Raw genomic sequence first — 17,251 nt, 5'->3', positions numbered from 1 at the left:
GAAGGTCACCCGTTAAGAGTTAGAGTGGTGAGGAGGTGTTCCCTTTAGGGGGCAGAGAAGAAGTCCTGGAATTGTTTCCTGAGAGCGGGCCAGCGAATGGACCAGGGAAATATCACTGCCAAGAAGCCTTATGGGTTGAATTTAGGTTAGTGTCATAGTGATCATGAATTTAAAGTGAGACCACTCTGCATGGTTGTGGCAGGGCAGCTGGAGAGTTGGATTTTCCAGGGTTGCGATTTTGCCACACAGATTGACAGAGTGAAAGGGAGGCAAGGTACGTGTGCAAGTGCATGGGTATAATGATTGGCCATGGACTTGAAGCCGAGAAGGAGGAAAAGGGAGACTATGAGAGTGGGGACTGGGGACAATGAAAAGTCGCAGGATCAACGGGATGTTAATCCTGAAAGAGTATTGAACTGTAGTAAAAAAGGGAGAGAACTACAAACAGGGAGGTAGAGGTTGAATGTTGGGGGGGCAAGTGGAGAAACAGTATAATACAGTGGTCAAGAGCCTGGACTCTGGAACCATTTGGCGGGGGAACCAATCCCTGGTTAACCTGTACTAGCTGTGAAATCAGGGACAAATTGTTTATCTCTGTACCCCACTCAGTTTCCTCACCTATGAAAGAAAACGAGACATAATAAGAGTACGACAATGATTCTTGGAGCACTACATCAAAAACTAATGATGTAGTCTATGGTGACTAAAATACCCCAATAAAAATTAAAAAAAAAAAAAAAGAGTACTTGCCTCGTAGAGTTGTTTTGAGGATTAAATGAGATCATATATAACAAGTTTATTTAAAATGGTCCAGAACAGGGGTGCCTGGGTGGCTCAGTGGGTTAAGCCGCTGCCTTCGGCTCAGGTCATGATCTCTGGGTCCTGGGATCGAGTCCCACATCGGGCTCTCTGCTCGGCAGGGAGCCTGCTTCTCTCTCTCTCTCTGCCTGCTTCTCTGCCTACTTGTGATCTCTGCCTGTCAAATAAATAAATAAAATCTTAAATAAATAAAATGGTCCAGAACAGTACCTGACACACAGTTCCTATATTAGTTTCTGCTTTGATTAATATTATGTAGATGTTGCAGTTACTGGGAATGACAGAATCCAGGGTATGACTATGTAAGTGAGTGACTAAAGTAGGGAAGAGGACCAAATTATTGCTGGAAATTACGTGAAGGAGCAGAGAGGCTAGGATCATCTGTATGCATACTGAAGTGACCAAGAATTAATACATGTTTTGAATGTTGTTAAGAAAGAATATCTCTGGGACGTCTGGGTGACTCAGTTGGTTAAGCGTCTGCCTTTAGCTCAGGCCATGATCCCAGGGTCCTGGGATCGAGTCCCACATCAGGCTCCTTGCTCAGCAAGAAGCCTGTTCTCCCTCTGCCGCCACTGCCCTGCTTGTGCGTGCGCTCTTGCTCTCTCTCTCTCTCTTTCTCTCCTCTCTCTGATAATAAATAAAATCTTGAAGAAAGAAAGAAAGTAAGAAAGAATATTTCTTCCGTAACTACTGTTAGGAAGGATTATTGTATAAATTTTTGCCTGCCTGTGGTAAACACATTGTTGGAAAGGTCATTTTTGGATTTTGAAGTAAAAAAATTAAAACGTGTTTTCAATATGGGTGAGGAAGACAATCTCCTACTTAATGGCTACTAGGTAGGATCGTCGTATTGTTTTTGTATATTAGTGGTGAACACAATTACCTAAACTTGGTCATAAAAAGTTGTTGAAACAGGAAATGTTAACAAGTATTAATTTAAAGAATATTCCTTTGAAACTTGATGTGTAGTTATGTTTTATAAGTATTAAATGTTACTCACATTTTATCACCCTTTTCTATTTTAGGGTATGTTCCAAGAGCAACGAAAGATTCTTCAACAAGCTAGAGTTGTTCAGAACCAGAGGCTGCAAAAAATTAAAAATTTATATGAGAAATTCTTAAAGGTCTGTTGTATTTGGCAACACAATATATTCTTATGAAACATCACATGGAGGGGCGCCTGGGTGGCTCAGTCGGTTGAGCAACGGACTCCTGGTTTTCGCTGAGGTCGTGGGTTCTGATTTCATGGATTGTGAGATTGAGACCCGCCTCGTGCTCCCTGCTTAGCGGGGACTCCGCTTGAAGATTCTCTCCCTCTTCCCCTCCTCCCACTTGCATGTGCACATGCTTGCGCTCTCTCTCTCTCTCTCTCTCAAATAAGTAAGTAAATATTTTAAAAACTATATAATATGTACATAAAAGTGGAAGATACTTTGTTTCTTTGCAAATCTATGGGGAGGGAACATTTAGGTTATACGTCTCTATTGTTAAACATTTTCCGTTTGAAATTCATTGTTTTGGATTTAGCATAACTGGGAAATGCATTTTTATTTTTAGGATTAATTAAGAGTTTTGTGGGAATCATTTAAAACAGGGAACTGTAAAGTGGGAATCTTACCTAGAAATACAGGTGCTATGAAGAAAACTGGTACTTTAATAACACTTCAATCATAATTTTTTGCTCAACAATCAGTTTGGAGGAGGCCAGCAATAAATATATAGTGGAAACTCAGGAAGTCTATAAATCACTTCTACGTGTCTTTGACTTGTATTAACGGTTTCTGTTAAATATGAGTAGGCAATTGTAATTGATGAATAACACTCTTATATTCAAATGTGTTACATGAGTGTTTCATGGCATATTTGCCTTTGGAATATTGGGCTAATAATGACTTTATATGCATACTTAAAATCAGAAGGAAAGGTCTAAATGTATAACAGAATGAAAAAGCGAGAAGAGGACTAAATGTTTGTAAATTGAGAATGATCTGCTGTGATATTTGCACATTAGCAAATTGTTCTCAGTGACACAGACCTCTTCTTCGCGCAGATATATACTTATTTAGGAGGCGATGGAATCCTGCACATTCCCCCCCCCCTTTTTTTTTTCTTGGTGTGTGTGTGGGTGGAGGCGGGGGCGGGGGTGGGGGAGGAGGGGTATGGGAGGTGTTACTTTACCTCTGTAACTGTACCTTAATATCTTTCTTTGAATTCCCGCTGCCACTGCCCTAGTTCAGGATCTCATCCTTTCTTGCTTATACTATTAAACTCTCATCTGAGTTCTCTCTTCTCCAGCCCATCCTTCACGGTTCTGCAATATGATGTTCCAAAACGTATACCTTCCCTCCTGAAAACCCGTCATTAGCTTCCCATTTTAAACACTCAGGAGTTCAACGTCTGCCCTGTAACAAGACTCCCTTTGTAGTTTTATACTTACATTCCTCCTTTTCCTCCCACCCCTCCAGTACACTAACTCACCAACTAACCCACTCACTAAACTTACATCCTTGTTTCTAGAGTACTTTCAATTCCCTCTTCCCTTTACCTACTGAAATCTTATTCTTTTGCCAACTAAATCAGAATCAATTTTATTTTCCAGTACACAGTCATGGCAAGTTGTGTTTCCTTAATCGTGTTGTTTTCATTTGCATGTCTTTTTATTCTCACTGGAATAGGGAAGGAAGAGATCGTGCATTCATTTTCAAATTCCTCCACAGCCCTTAACAGTACTTTTTACGTAGTATGCACTAGATCACTATTTGCTAAATGAAGATTAAAGATTCAGAACATGTTTGTTTTCTCATGACCTAAAGAGGTCGTGTTACAGGTCATTTTATTCCCGCCAATGGGATCATGTTACAGTGATTTTTACTCATTATAAGTGCACTGTTACATGGTGTTTAGAAAGCTTATTAGAGAGTTTTGAAATTATGGTATTTCATTCTATGAGACTGTCAGTCCTTTTCTTTTCTTTCCTCCACCTTGACCTTAACTGTTTATAACCCATTGTTTCGAGAAAAGTGTACTACCGCCGTGTCTCTATAATAATTATATTTGACTCAAACACAACATTTAAAAAATTTCTTAAGTGGGTATTTTGATCTCCATGTATTAGGTGTAGTATTTTATTTGGAATAAATAATGAGCATCCTTTGAATATTAAGAATTGTTACTTTTGAAATTTAATTTTTTAAAGATTTTATTTATTTATTTTTGCGGGGTGGGGAGGGGAGAGAGAGAGAGAGAGAGAGAGAGCGCAAGTGCATGAGCAGGGGGAAGGGCAGAGGGAGAGGGAGAAGCAGACTCCCCACTGAGCAGAGAGCCAGACATGGGACTCGATCCCAGGACCCTGAAATCATGACCTGAGCCAGAGGCAGGCGCTTAACTGACTGAGCCACCCAGGCACCCCTTGAAATTTTTAATTCTATGTGTTTGGAGCATGAGATGAAAAGTGGTGATTTATAACTGAACAAGGCTTTTTGTTTTAGAGTATGCAGGACTTAGAGAAGGAGCATGAACATCTTCTTGCTGATGAACAAAGTGAAGTTAGGGAACAAATGACCAAGTTGCAAAACAAAATTATGATGGAAGCTGTAAGTAGTGTATATTTAATATTAAGAACACTTATTTTAAGTGTTAAGGAGGGATGTGAGCATTGGGGTATTTTGTTTGCCAAAACGTATATAACAATTACCTAAATAACATGCAAATGTTTAATATTTCCTTCCTTGAAACAGCAACGGCAAGAGCTGGCAATTGTTCAAAAGTCTCTTCATTCCTTGTTGTTCTGATGACTTTGAAGAAAGAACAGGAACCTAAGTTTTACAATACAAGTGTAACATTAGCTACGCCGAACCACGTTATAGTAGTTTAAAAATTAGAGTTGAAATCAGTACATCTTGTTTATCATAGCTTTCTTGTTAAGTGCAAGAATCTTTTCCTGTTAAAACCTCAAACCCTGAACAGTTATGTGGGTAGCAGCAATTCCACAATTAGATGCATTGAGCTTTCAGTCCTTCATTAGTAATGGTGACTTTTTGTACTTAACACTGTCAATTAACTTTTAACAATAAGGATGATTTAATTTTAGGCTTGGCCCCAGTGGATCGGTATCAGTCCCAAAAGTTTCAATGCACAAGTACAGAAAGAAGGCTACACTGCTTTTCGAAAGGAAAAAAAAAATTAAAGAATATAAAATCTATCTTATCTGTGTACCCGCTTGTATTTACTCATTAGTTTACAGAGACAATGCCAATAAAAATACGATTTCAGAAGAAAATGTACTCTACTGCCTTATAAAAATTACTGAAAGTAAACATGAGATGGTGTTTTTGAATAAAGTGAGCTGCCTAAAATCACTGGGAGAACAGAACTACATATATAAATACCAGTGCTGAGACATGGGTTTGTAGATACGTCATTTCCACAAAGACATCAAAATGTCATTTATTTGGTGTTGCTTCACTATTAAATGACACCTGCCATTAGGATTGATCAAAAGTATTTCATTAATATGCACATACACTTAATTGCTTATGGTATGAGTATTTCACAGCTGTCCTTAAAGATAAATCACCTACAGTTCTTTGGTTTTGTTTTCAAGTTTAATATTCATTGAGTGTGTGGAAAGTTGATTTTATATTTGAGAACTAAGAACTTGAGTAATTAATTCTTATACATTTGCTTCCATAATGGGCATTTTTTTTTACATTTAATAACATAATACCATCTTCACTTGGGCATGTCATTTAATAAACATGACATTGTTTCAGAATATATTTGGGATAAGTCAGTTAAATGTATTTTTTGTGAATTACTAAAATTGTTTTCATGTATCATTCAAAACAAATCAATCCCATTTGGAGGAGAGGAATGATTTTCTCCTGTTTTTTCTGCATGGTGTTTTGTTTTGTTTTACGTTAGTTCTGACCCCTATATACCACCACCCTTCTGTTTGTTTTGAGGTTTTTCCAAGTTTTTAAAAATAAGCCCATGTAAGATCTCACTTTCTAACTGCAACAATGTATACAGGAATAAATGAGTTCTCCACCACTATCCAATATTTGACATTACAGGGAGAATTTAATTGCTCAATTTTGTGTGTTTGTAAAGCACTTTCCTTTCACGCCAACACAGGTGTTGGTATATGCGTCTGAAGTTCTGTTCCAAACTTCTAATAAGGTCCTCATTTGGGAAGTTTTCTATTAGCTATAGAGACAAAAATAAGTACTCCAAAGGTTCCCCCCATGAAAGTTCTAGTGTTCATACTAAGCCATCTAATTTTATGTGAGAGCGCGGAGACAATAATCAGTACTTAATGTATTTAGTGTTCAAACAGTTGACATTTATTTCATCCCCTGACAACCTCAAAGAAGTAAATACATACTCGAAGCAACTTTGGCTGATATTCTAAGGGGAAGAAATATTTTGCCGTTATAATTATTTATATATTTATACATAATTTGCCATTATATATTATTTGTATACATATTACAACCTACACACACACACACACACACGTTCTAACATATATATTAGACTTTATTTTTTAAAAGGATTTCATTTATTTGAGAGACAGAGAGAGCATGAGAGAGGGAGAAGGGCAGAGGGAGAAGCAGACCCCCTGCTGAGCAGGGAGCCCGATGGGGGTTGGGGGGGTTGGGGGGGAGGTCTCGATCCCGGGACTCCAGGATCATGACCTGAGCTGAAGGCAGTCGCTCAACCAACTGAGCCCACCCAGGTGCCCCTATGCTTTATTTATTTATTTTTTTTAGTTTTCTTATATATATTTTTAACTTATTTTTTCTTTATTTTCAGCATAACAGTATTCATTATTTTTGCACCACACCCAGTGCTCCATGCAATCCGTGCCCTCTATAATACCCACCACCTGGTACCACCGACCTCCCACCCCCCCGCCCCTTCAAAACCCTCAGATTGTTTTTCAGAGTCCATAGTCTCTCATGGTTCACCTCCCCTTCCAATTTACCCCAACTCCCTTCTCCTCTCTAACTCCCCGTGTCCTCCATGCTATTTGTTATGCTCCACAAATAAGTGAAACCATATGATAACTGACTCTCTCTGCTTGACTTATTTCACTCAGCATAATCTCTTCCAGTCTCGTCCATGTTGCTACAAAAGTTGGGTATTCATCCTTTCTAATGGAGGCATCATACTCCATAGTGTATATGGACCACATCTTCTTTATCCATTCGTCTGTTGAAGGGCATCTCGGCTCTTCCCACAGTTTGGTGACCGTGGCCATTGCTGCTATAAACATTGGGGTACAGATGGCCCTTCTTTTCACTACATCTGTATCTTTGGGGTAAATACCCAGGAGTGCAATGGCAGGGTCATAGGGAAGTTCTATTTAATTTCTTGAGGAATCTCCACACTGTTCTCCAAAGAGGCTGCACCAACCTGCATACAACACTTGTTGTATCCTGTCTTGTTAATTTTGATCATTCTAACTGGTGAGTGTTGGAGGGTTAGAGGGTTACCTAACCAACCTGCATTCCCACCAACAGTGGAAGAGGGTTCCCCTTTCTCCACATCCCCTCCAACACTTGTTGTTGAGAGATTCAAATTAAAACCACATTGAGATATCACCTTTCACCAGTTAGAATGATCAAAATTAACAAGACAGGATACAACAAGTGTTGTATGCAGGTTGGTGCAGCCTCTTTGGAGAACAGTGTGGAGATTCCTCAAGAAATTAAATAGAACTTCCCTATGACCCTGCCATTGCACTCCTGGGTATTTACCCCAAAGATACAGATGTAGTGAAAAGAAGGGCCATCTGTACCCCAATGTTTATAGCAGCAATGGCCACGGTCACCAAACTGTGGGAAGAGCCGAGATGCCCTTCAACAGACGAATGGATAAAGAAGATGTGGTCCATATACACTATGGAGTATGATGCCTCCATTAGAAAGGATGAATACCCAACTTTTGTAGCAACATGGACGAGACTGGAAGAGATTATGCTGAGTGAAATAAGTCAAGCAGAGAGAGTCAGTTATCATATGGTTTCACTTATTTGTGGAGCATAACAAATAGCATGGAGGACACGGGGAGTTAGAGAGGAGAAGGGAGTTGGGGTAAATTGGAAGGGGAGGTGAACCATGAGAGACTATGGACTCTGAAAAACAATCTGAGGGTTTTGAAGGGGCGGGGGGGGTGGGAGGTCGGGGTACCAGGTGGTGGGTATTATAGAGGGCACGGATTGCATGGAGCACTGGGTGTGGTGCAAAAATAATGAATACTGTTATGCTGAAAATAAAGAAAAAATAAGTTAAAAATATATATAAGAAAACTAAAAAAAATAAATAAATAAAGCATAGGGGCACCTGGGTGGGCTCAGTTGGTTGAGCGACTGCCTTCAGCTCAGGTCATGATCCTGGAGTCCCGGGATCGAGACCTCCCCCCCAACCCCCCCAACCCCCATCGGGCTCCCTGCTCAGCAGGGGGTCTGCTTCTCCCTCTGCCCTTCTCCCTCTCTCATGCTCTCTCTGTCTCTCAAATAAATGAAATCCTTTTAAAAAATAAAGTCTAATATATATGTTAGAACGTGTGTGTGTGTGTGTGTGTAGGTTGTAATATGTATACAAATAATATATAATGGCAAATTATGTATAAATATATAAATAATTATAACGGCAAAATATTTCTTCCCCTTAGAATATCAGCCAAAGTTGCTTCGAGTATGTATTTACTTCTTTGAGGTTGTCAGGGGATGAAATAAATGTCAACTGTTTGAACACTAAATACATTAAGTACTGATTATTGTCTCCGCGCTCTCACATAAAATTAGATGGCTTAGTATGAACACTAGAACTTTCATGGGGGGAACCTTTGGAGTACTTATTTTTGTCTCTATAGCTAATAGAAAACTTCCCAAATGAGGACCTTATTAGAAGTTTGGAACAGAACTTCAGACGCATATACCAACACCTGTGTTGGCGTGAAAGGAAAGTGCTTTACAAACACACAAAATTGAGCAATTAAATTCTCCCTGTAATGTCAAATATTGGATAGTGGTGGAGAACTCATTTATTCCTGTATACATTGTTGCAGTTAGAAAGTGAGATCTTACATGGGCTTATTTTTAAAAACTTGGAAAAACCTCAAAACAAACAGAAGGGTGGTGGTATATAGGGGTCAGAACTAACGTAAAACAAAACAAAACACCATGCAGAAAAAACAGGAGAAAATCATTCCTCTCCTCCAAATGGGATTGATTTGTTTTGAATGATACATGAAAACAATTTTAGTAATTCACAAAAAATACATTTAACTGACTTATCCCAAATATATTCTGAAACAATGTCATGTTTATTAAATGACATGCCCAAGTGAAGATGGTATTATGTTATTAAATGTAAAAAAAAATGCCCATTATGGAAGCAAATGTATAAGAATTAATTACTCAAGTTCTTAGTTCTCAAATATAAAATCAACTTTCCACACACTCAATGAATATTAAACTTGAAAACAAAACCAAAGAACTGTAGGTGATTTATCTTTAAGGACAGCTGTGAAATACTCATACCATAAGCAATTAAGTGTATGTGCATATTAATGAAATACTTTTGATCAATCCTAATGGCAGGTGTCATTTAATAGTGAAGCAACACCAAATAAATGACATTTTGATGTCTTTGTGGAAATGACGTATCTACAAACCCATGTCTCAGCACTGGTATTTATATATGTAGTTCTGTTCTCCCAGTGATTTTAGGCAGCTCACTTTATTCAAAAACACCATCTCATGTTTACTTTCAGTAATTTTTATAAGGCAGTAGAGTACATTTTCTTCTGAAATCGTATTTTTATTGGCATTGTCTCTGTAAACTAATGAGTAAATACAAGCGGGTACACAGATAAGATAGATTTTATATTCTTTAATTTTTTTTTTCCTTTCGAAAAGCAGTGTAGCCTTCTTTCTGTACTTGTGCATTGAAACTTTTGGGACTGATACCGATCCACTGGGGCCAAGCCTAAAATTAAATCATCCTTATTGTTAAAAGTTAATTGACAGTGTTAAGTACAAAAAGTCACCATTACTAATGAAGGACTGAAAGCTCAATGCATCTAATTGTGGAATTGCTGCTACCCACATAACTGTTCAGGGTTTGAGGTTTTAACAGGAAAAGATTCTTGCACTTAACAAGAAAGCTATGATAAACAAGATGTACTGATTTCAACTCTAATTTTTAAACTACTATAACGTGGTTCGGCGTAGCTAATGTTACACTTGTATTGTAAAACTTAGGTTCCTGTTCTTTCTTCAAAGTCATCAGAACAACAAGGAATGAAGAGACTTTTGAACAATTGCCAGCTCTTGCCGTTGCTGTTTCAAGGAAGGAAATATTAAACATTTGCATGTTATTTAGGTAATTGTTATATACGTTTTGGCAAACAAAATACCCCAATGCTCACATCCCTCCTTAACACTTAAAATAAGTGTTCTTAATATTAAATATACACTACTTACAGCTTCCATCATAATTTTGTTTTGCAACTTGGTCATTTGTTCCCTAACTTCACTTTGTTCATCAGCAAGAAGATGTTCATGCTCCTTCTCTAAGTCCTGCATACTCTAAAACAAAAAGCCTTGTTCAGTTATAAATCACCACTTTTCATCTCATGCTCCAAACACATAGAATTAAAAATTTCAAGGGGTGCCTGGGTGGCTCAGTCAGTTAAGCGCCTGCCTCTGGCTCAGGTCATGATTTCAGGGTCCTGGGATCGAGTCCCATGTCTGGCTCTCTGCTCAGTGGGGAGTCTGCTTCTCCCTCTCCCTCTGCCCTTCCCCCTGCTCATGCACTTGCGCTCTCTCTCTCTCTCTCTCTCTCCCCTCCCCACCCCGCAAAAATAAATAAATAAAATCTTTAAAAAATTAAATTTCAAAAGTAACAATTCTTAATATTCAAAGGATGCTCATTATTTATTCCAAATAAAATACTACACCTAATACATGGAGATCAAAATACCCACTTAAGAAATTTTTTAAATGTTGTGTTTGAGTCAAATATAATTATTATAGAGACACGGCGGTAGTACACTTTTCTCGAAACAATGGGTTATAAACAGTTAAGGTCAAGGTGGAGGAAAGAAAAGAAAAGGACTGACAGTCTCATAGAATGAAATACCATAATTTCAAAACTCTCTAATAAGCTTTCTAAACACCATGTAACAGTGCACTTATAATGAGTAAAAATCACTGTAACATGATCCCATTGGCGGGAATAAAATGACCTGTAACACGACCTCTTTAGGTCATGAGAAAACAAACATGTTCTGAATCTTTAATCTTCATTTAGCAAATAGTGATCTAGTGCATACTACGTAAAAAGTACTGTTAAGGGCTGTGGAGGAATTTGAAAATGAATGCACGATCTCTTCCTTCCCTATTCCAGTGAGAATAAAAAGACATGCAAATGAAAACAACACGATTAAGGAAACACAACTTGCCATGACTGTGTACTGGAAAATAAAATTGATTCTGATTTAGTTGGCAAAAGAATAAGATTTCAGTAGGTAAAGGGAAGAGGGAATTGAAAGTACTCTAGAAACAAGGATGTAAGTTTAGTGAGTGGGTTAGTTGGTGAGTTAGTGTACTGGAGGGGTGGGAGGAAAAGGAGGAATGTAAGTATAAAACTACAAAGGGAGTCTTGTTACAGGGCAGACGTTGAACTCCTGAGTGTTTAAAATGGGAAGCTAATGACGGGTTTTCAGGAGGGAAGGTATACGTTTTGGAACATCATATTGCAGAACCGTGAAGGATGGGCTGGAGAAGAGAGAACTCAGATGAGAGTTTAATAGTATAAGCAAGAAAGGATGAGATCCTGAACTAGGGCAGTGGCAGCGGGAATTCAAAGAAAGATATTAAGGTACAGTTACAGAGGTAAAGTAACACCTCCCATACCCCTCCTCCCCCACCCCGCCCCCGCCTCCACCCACACACACACCAAGAAAAAAAAAAGGGGGGGGGGAATGTGCAGGATTCCATCGCCTCCTAAATAAGTATATATCTGCGCGAAGAAGAGGTCTGTGTCACTGAGAACAATTTGCTAATGTGCAAATATCACAGCAGATCATTCTCAATTTACAAACATTTAGTCCTCTTCTCGCTTTTTCATTCTGTTATACATTTAGACCTTTCCTTCTGATTTTAAGTATGCATATAAAGTCATTATTAGCCCAATATTCCAAAGGCAAATATGCCATGAAACACTCATGTAACACATTTGAATATAAGAGTGTTATTCATCAATTACAATTGCCTACTCATATTTAACAGAAACCGTTAATACAAGTCAAAGACACGTAGAAGTGATTTATAGACTTCCTGAGTTTCCACTATATATTTATTGCTGGCCTCCTCCAAACTGATTGTTGAGCAAAAAATTATGATTGAAGTGTTATTAAAGTACCAGTTTTCTTCATAGCACCTGTATTTCTAGGTAAGATTCCCACTTTACAGTTCCCTGTTTTAAATGATTCCCACAAAACTCTTAATTAATCCTAAAAATAAAAATGCATTTCCCAGTTATGCTAAATCCAAAACAATGAATTTCAAACGGAAAATGTTTAACAATAGAGACGTATAACCTAAATGTTCCCTCCCCATAGATTTGCAAAGAAACAAAGTATCTTCCACTTTTATGTACATATTATATAGTTTTTAAAAATATTTACTTACTTATTTGAGAGAGAGAGAGAGAGAGAGCGCAAGCATGTGCACATGCAAGTGGGAGGAGGGGAAGAGGGAGAGAATCTTCAAGCGGAGTCCCCGCTAAGCAGGGAGCACGAGGCGGGTCTCAATCTCACAATCCATGAAATCAGAACCCACGACCTCAGCGAAAACCAGGAGTCCGTTGCTCAACCGACTGAGCCACCCAGGCGCCCCTCCATGTGATGTTTCATAAGAATATATTGTGTTGCCAAATACAACAGACCTTTAAGAATTTCTCATATAAATTTTTAATTTTTTGCAGCCTCTGGTTCTGAACAACTCTAGCTTGTTGAAGAATCTTTCGTTGCTCTTGGAACATACCCTAAAATAGAAAAGGGTGATAAAATGTGAGTAACATTTAATACTTATAAAACATAACTACACATCAAGTTTCAAAGGAATATTCTTTAAATTAATACTTGTTAACATTTCCTGTTTCAACAACTTTTTATGACCAAGTTTAGGTAATTGTGTTCACCACTAATATACAAAAACAATACGACGATCCTACCTAGTAGCCATTAAGTAGGAGATTGTCTTCCTCACCCATATTGAAAACACGTTTTAATTTTTTTACTTCAAAATCCAAAAATGACCTTTCCAACAATGTGTTTACCACAGGCAGGCAAAAATTTATACAATAATCCTTCCTAACAGTAGTTACGGAAGAAATATTCTTTCTTACTTTCTTTCTTTCTTCAAGATTTTATTTATTATCAGAGAGAGGAGAGAAAGAGAGAGAGAGAGAGAGCAAGAGCGCACGCACAAGCAGGGGCAGTGGCGGCAGAGGGAGAACAGGCTTCTTGCTGAGCAAGGAGCCTGATGTGGGACTCGATCCCAGGACCCTGGGATCATGGCCTGAGCTAAAGGCAGACGCTTAACCAACTGAGTCACCCAGACGTCCCAGAGATATTCTTTCTTAACAACATTCAAAACATGTATTAATTCTTGGTCACTTCAGTATGCATACAGATGATCCTAGCCTCTCTGCTCCTTCACGTAATTTCCAGCAATAATTTGGTCCTCTTCCCTACTTTAGTCACTCACTTACATAGTCATACCCTGGATTCTGTCATTCCCAGTAACTGCAACATCTACATAATATTAATCAAAGCAGAAACTAATATAGGAACTGTGTGTCAGGTACTGTTCTGGACCATTTTATTTATTTAAGATTTTATTTATTTATTTGACAGGCAGAGATCACAAGTAGGCAGAGAAGCAGGCAGAGAGAGAGAGAGAAGCAGGCTCCCTGCCGAGCAGAGAGCCCGATGTGGGACTCGATCCCAGGACCCAGAGATCATGACCTGAGCCGAAGGCAGCGGCTTAACCCACTGAGCCACCCAGGCACCCCTGTTCTGGACCATTTTAAATAAACTTGTTATATATGATCTCATTTAATCCTCAAAACAACTCTACGAGGCAAGTACTCTTTTTTTTTTTTTTAATTTTTATTGGGGTATTTTAGTCACCATAGACTACATCATTAGTTTTTGATGTAGTGCTCCAAGAATCATTGTCGTACTCTTATTATGTCTCGTTTTCTTTCATAGGTGAGGAAACTGAGTGGGGTACAGAGATAAACAATTTGTCCCTGATTTCACAGCTAGTACAGGTTAACCAGGGATTGGTTCCCCCGCCAAATGGTTCCAGAGTCCAGGCTCTTGACCACTGTATTATACTGTTTCTCCACTTGCCCCCCCAACATTCAACCTCTACCTCCCTGTTTGTAGTTCTCTCCCTTTTTTACTACAGTTCAATACTCTTTCAGGATTAACATCCCGTTGATCCTGCGACTTTTCATTGTCCCCAGTCCCCACTCTCATAGTCTCCCTTTTCCTCCTTCTCGGCTTCAAGTCCATGGCCAATCATTATACCCATGCACTTGCACACGTACCTTGCCTCCCTTTCACTCTGTCAATCTGTGTGGCAAAATCGCAACCCTGGAAAATCCAACTCTCCAGCTGCCCTGCCACAACCATGCAGAGTGGTCTCACTTTAAATTCATGATCACTATGACACTAACCTAAATTCAACCCATAAGGCTTCTTGGCAGTGATATTTCCCTGGTCCATTCGCTGGCCCGCTCTCAGGAAACAATTCCAGGACTTCTTCTCTGCCCCCTAAAGGGAACACCTCCTCACCACTCTAACTCTTAACGGGTGACCTTCCTATATCACTAAATAGACAGAAGCAATCCAAATAGAACATTCAGTCTCCCGGCACCACACCTTCTACCCACATTTACCCATCCGAGCTCATGGACTCTACATTCTCTCCTGTGGTTTTGCATGACCTATTGCTACTTGAGACTTTGATACAATAAACAAACCAATTTTAAAGCCAAGGCTGATACCAACAGCTAGTTTTTCTTCTTGTTCCTGGGCTTTCCGCATGTCTGTATCCCACTCCCAAAGCAAAGTCAGAAACTGCTGAGAATACTTGAGATGAAGATTCTGCCTGTAAACCATAACAACAAGCACTGTCATACTTCAAGAAGATACGAAAATCTAACCATATTCAAAACAAATTTGATTTGACGCAATTTACACTATAAAGGGAGAGGGCAGTAATAGCATAATGGCGGCTGAAATAGTCTCATGGGAAACAGAAAGGGCACATGAACAATTTACTCTTATTCCAAAAGTATTGTTCCTAACTGGCCAACATATAAGCTCTCTCATATGCCTTACCTCTTAAAAACTAGTGAGGATTTACTGTGTTATCAATTTTTCAGAAGAATTCATTTTATCTAAAAGCAGTTTACTTTTCATTTCTTCTTTTTTTATATATATTTTTAAAATTTTTTTTTCAATTTATTTATTTTCAGAAAAACATTATTCATTATTTTTTCACCACACCCAGTGCTCCATGCAAGCCGTGCCCTCTATAATACCCAACCTCCCACCCCCCCGCCACTTCAAACCCCTCAGATTGTTTTTCAGAGTCCATAGTCTCTCATGGTTCACCTCCCCTTCCAATTTACCCAAAAGAAGGGCCATCTGTACCCCAATGTTTATAGCAGCAATGGCCACAGTCGCCAAACTATGGAAAGAACCAAGATGCCCTTCAACGGATGAATGGATAAGGAAGATGTGGTCCATATACACTATGGAGTATTATGCCTCCATCAGAAAGGACGAATACCCAACTTTTGTAGCAACATGGACGGGACTGGAAGAGATTATGCTGAGTGAAATAAGTCAAGCAGAGAAAGCCAATTATCATATGGTTTCACTTATTTGTGGAGCATAACAAATAGCATGGAGGACGAGGGGCGTTAGAGAGGAGTAGGGAATTTGGGTACTTTTCATTTCTTCTTACTGAAGAACACGTATGTTCTGATACGATAAGTAGATTCAATAAGGCTATCATATGCATTTGTCATAGAAGATTTCCAAACAGGACTATTTCACTTAAATATTTCCCCTCTTTGGCACAACGGTGATTTTTTAAGAAAGAACAGCGAACACAATTTAGCTAAAATATGCAAATTATTTATAATATAAGATTAACCTTTTCTACATAACTGAATACAGTTAACTATCACAAGAATAATGGTTTAAGACATTTACCTGAAGTTCAGGTAGTGTAGATCTAGAATAAATATGAATTAATGTTATAGGAAGAAAACTCAATTGTTATTTGAAAGGAACAAAAGGTCATCTTTATGGGCTTCTAGGAGATACATCTCAATTCTGTTACGGAGTGAGGTTAACAGAATTAATCTGCTTAGAAAAAGATCAAGCAAAATCTATTTTTTACTGGAAAATTCAATATAATAGAATCTGTCTTGGGTTATTTGCACCAATGAATACTAAGAAATGATACAAATGTCATCGTGACTTGGAAAAGCAACAACAACAACGTCACCTTTCTTCTTGCTGTATCTTCCAAAGATGCTCAATTTTTTCGTTAGTGGTTTTGACAGAAGCTTTTGCATTCATTTCGAGCATTTTTCTCTTTGCAAGAAGAGCCTGTTTAATGTCAGCTGTATAGAGAATATTCATTGACATTGAGCGTTGAAAATTATTTTGTTTTCATGTATACAAATCAATATGGGTAAATGTTGCCTCGGCAATATGCAAAGACATTTAAAATTCATAATACAGACATCATAAATGTCCAATCACTGTGTTGTATACCTGGTACTAATATAATATTGTATGTCAGTTACACTTCAAAAAATAAAATAAGTATAATAACAATTATAACGCAGGCATCATTTCAAAAAGCAAGATTTGCTCACTATTTTCTGTAAAATCTTCTCGAGTACTAGTATCCCAATTCTAACTTTTTTAAATGCAGGTCAGCTTTTAGTTTAGAGATAGTGAAAAGGGGATAATAATAAAAATATTTTCCATTATCAAAATATGTATCGAGAGTCCCAAAGACAGACTTTAATTTCCTTGTGAGGAAACAGCTGAAAGGCAAATTTTTCTAAATTTATAAAATACCCGCCAATTCAAGGGACGTGTCTAGATGGATTGCCATCAGAATGCATTATATAAAATGTGCAATTTTCTTAAAGATGATCCTCAAAAGGATGAAAATAATTATATCGCACATTTAAAAAAAATTATTTTTCAAGCAGTCTAGTGATTGATGCTTTTAACCGTGTTCTACTAAAAGAGACAAGGGCTGTAGGTGTAAAAATTCTAATTTAAATAAATGAATCCAAAAACATTT

General features: G+C 38.2%; 1 protein-coding gene across 1 annotated transcript; it reads right to left on the bottom strand.

Annotated features, from left to right (window-relative positions):
• Positions 1–10,120: 10,120 nt before the first annotated feature.
• Positions 10,121–16,578, bottom strand: LOC122897517 (synaptonemal complex protein 3-like). Its single transcript, XM_044235765.1, has 5 exons — positions 16,436–16,578; positions 14,923–15,022; positions 12,786–12,884; positions 10,319–10,423; positions 10,121–10,174 (listed from the first exon to the last, which is right to left on the bottom strand). Exons 1-5 carry the CDS (start codon positions 16,576–16,578, stop codon positions 10,121–10,123), a joined length of 501 nt encoding a protein of 166 aa, XP_044091700.1.
• Positions 16,579–17,251: the final 673 nt, after the last annotated feature.

This window comes from Neovison vison, chromosome X, assembly GCF_020171115.1.
Source record: "Neovison vison isolate M4711 chromosome X, ASM_NN_V1, whole genome shotgun sequence".
NCBI classification, from domain to species: domain Eukaryota; kingdom Metazoa; phylum Chordata; class Mammalia; order Carnivora; family Mustelidae; genus Neogale; species Neogale vison.
Note: the sequence above shows the minus strand (reverse complement) of the source record. Positions and strands in the feature narration are given on the sequence as shown.